Below are 2,563 nucleotides of genomic sequence, written 5' to 3'. Positions count from 1 at the left end.
AGTATATCATGTTGTATTTATTTCTTATTCACGCCGTTTGCGATTTAAATGAATGAATTTAGATAGTTTTATAATGGAACTTGAGTGCAGTTATTCAGTAGATTGTGTGGTTCACATATGCAGAAAAGAAAAAGAACTTTTAATTCCTGAAGCGATGAAATGGCAAAGTGAGCATCTTATCGCGGGCAGAGGGATTATAAAGTCTTCCGCGAATGAGTTGGAGTACTGAACATTCAATTTTATCTTACTCCTTCCGTCCCCATGAATAATGATATTTGAGATGACATGAATTTTTCAAAGTCGAAAAAATATGAACGAGAGAGAAAATGTGATCGAAAATATGTTAATAATGGATGGTGAGATCCATGTTATTTGTGGGACATGAGGAAATGACAAAAAACGAATATTTCGCAAATACTAAGTTGGAATTTACCCCAATTTAATGTTGACATGGCCGCTAGAAAATCCGAGGTGGCCAAATCGGCTAATACTATCAACTAAAAATCGTCGTTTGCCACTGAAATTGATTTCAATACGAAAGCCGAATTTTTCCTAGAATTCATTAGCAAAACCAGATAAAATTGAAAGTTGAGTAATTGTGTAGTAAGTATATCTAACAAAACAACTTGATGACAGCCACATTAAATTCAGAGGTTTCTGTTGCTCAATATAATGAGAAGAAGTGTTATAAATGCAGTTTTTATGAGACTCAGTTGTTGGATTTAGGCATTGAATTGACATCTACTTGTCACCATTGAATGCTTTGGCCTGCCCCTCTTTTTTGTTTTAATTAATCTTCCCATCAAAATTCCAATCTCAATATATATACATCATCATCAACACATATGTTTGCATGCTGCCCTACAATATTTCTGTTGTTCAAAATATACCATTATTTAAGTAAGTGAAAGATGGAATTCACTCAACTGTCTCTAGCCGGAGGGCTGTATGAAGATGGAAAAAGCGGCAGCGACGGCAGCGGCGACGGTGGAATGAAGAGGAAATGGAACACAGAAGCATTCCCAAACACAGTTGATCTTCAGCTTAAACACCCTTTGCCTTCTGACTGGGAGCAGTGCCTTGATCTTCAAGTACATTTTTCATTCTCATTTGTTTTTTTCAATTTTGATAATATTCTTGTTTGGGATGGTTATATTTTGTTAGAATTTTTTCTTTGAGTAGATAATTTGATTCTTTGTCGTGAGATTGTCACTCAATATTTGGAAAATTTTAACATTTATAAATTTTCTAAAATAGGTAAATGGTTTGAGGGGGCTCGAGCCCCCACCACCATGGTGTTAGTTTCTCAGTGGTATTAGGGGTGCTAGATTAAATCCGGATAAAAACCGGGATTATATTACTATTGGTTCGATACGTTGTTTGGTAGATAACTAGTGGACCGGGTTATCACTCAGGCTATGATGGACAACCAGAGTGACAAAATTGAACGATAATCGAAAAATGGTAGAGAGACCGTCTCACCTCATAAGTTGTCAGGGCACCACGGTTTCTCTCATATTTTCACTTTATTGGTCAGCCGTGCTAAAATTAAACTGTCGAAAGGGAGAGATTAATAAGCGGAAAGTGAACAATGCATTAAGCCAAAAAACAGACGCGTACCGGTTTCTAACCCGGCTCGGTTTCCTAATAGAGGCAACTATCAAACATTGCTTTTGCATCGTTGGACCAAAATTAATAATCACCCAGCCTATCACCCCCACCATGCATACCTTAGGTGTATATTTAGGAGTAATTTTTATCACATTTCTTACATTTATTACTATAATTTTTTATATTTAGAATCGTTCCTAATACACGTGCCATACATGTACTGATAATAAGCATTTTTTTATAGTCGGGCAGAATGTTCTATGTGAACCGGAAGACATCAAGAAAGACTTGGATGAGGCCAGAGGAGCAAAAGCTTGACCTTGAACTCAACATATCGACGGGCCATGTCATCGGGCATAAGGAAAATTCATCATCGTCGTCGTCATCAAGTAACAATATGGTAGCATTGGCTTGTTCCAGCTGTCATCTTCTTGTGATATTATGCAAGACTTCACCCACTTGCCCTAATTGTAAGTATGTCCATTCTCTTGCATCATCTTCACCTAAAGCCAAAGCCCCTTCTAGTTGGGGACTTTAAACTTTGATGGGCACCCTAGGGGTGATTTCGGAATTTATGTAAATTGTATCCACCTATCCTTCTTAGGCTTTTGGTGTTTTGTGTTGGCTACTAATTTAAAATTCCGCCCATGCCCTTGTGGAACATGTACTATGTCACAACTATTGGTAATAGATGGTATTAATTTCCAATGGTTTTATTAGGTGGTTTTCGAGTAGATGGTTCTAATTATCTTGCATTTTGGAATGTTTTCAATTTTTTATTTACTACTGATATTTTTTATTTTTAAATATTTTTCTCAATTTTCCCGTAATGAAATGCCATGATATCATATTTGTAATTTGTTGTTGATTGATGCACGCATGTTTCAAATGAATGAAGTGGTTGAGTTCACTATTAAAAATGCAGTCAAATTTGTGGGCGAGCTCATCTTCG

The 2,563-nt window shown here is 36.4% G+C and overlaps 1 protein-coding gene across 1 annotated transcript; it reads left to right on the top strand.

Moving 5' to 3' along the window:
* Positions 1–828: 828 nt before the first annotated feature.
* On the top strand, positions 829–2,330 carry LOC125185113. The gene is made up of 2 exons (XM_048081597.1): positions 829–1,091; positions 1,856–2,330. The coding sequence occupies exons 1-2, from the start codon at positions 912–914 to the stop codon at positions 2,147–2,149; spliced, it is 474 nt and encodes a 157-aa protein (XP_047937554.1). The 5' UTR covers positions 829–911; the 3' UTR covers positions 2,150–2,330.
* Positions 2,331–2,563: the final 233 nt, after the last annotated feature.

Source organism: Salvia hispanica, chromosome 4 (assembly GCF_023119035.1).
Source record: "Salvia hispanica cultivar TCC Black 2014 chromosome 4, UniMelb_Shisp_WGS_1.0, whole genome shotgun sequence".
NCBI classification, from domain to species: domain Eukaryota; kingdom Viridiplantae; phylum Streptophyta; class Magnoliopsida; order Lamiales; family Lamiaceae; genus Salvia; species Salvia hispanica.
The sequence above is the reverse complement of the archived record's forward strand: the minus strand, read 5'-3'. Positions and strand labels throughout refer to the sequence as shown.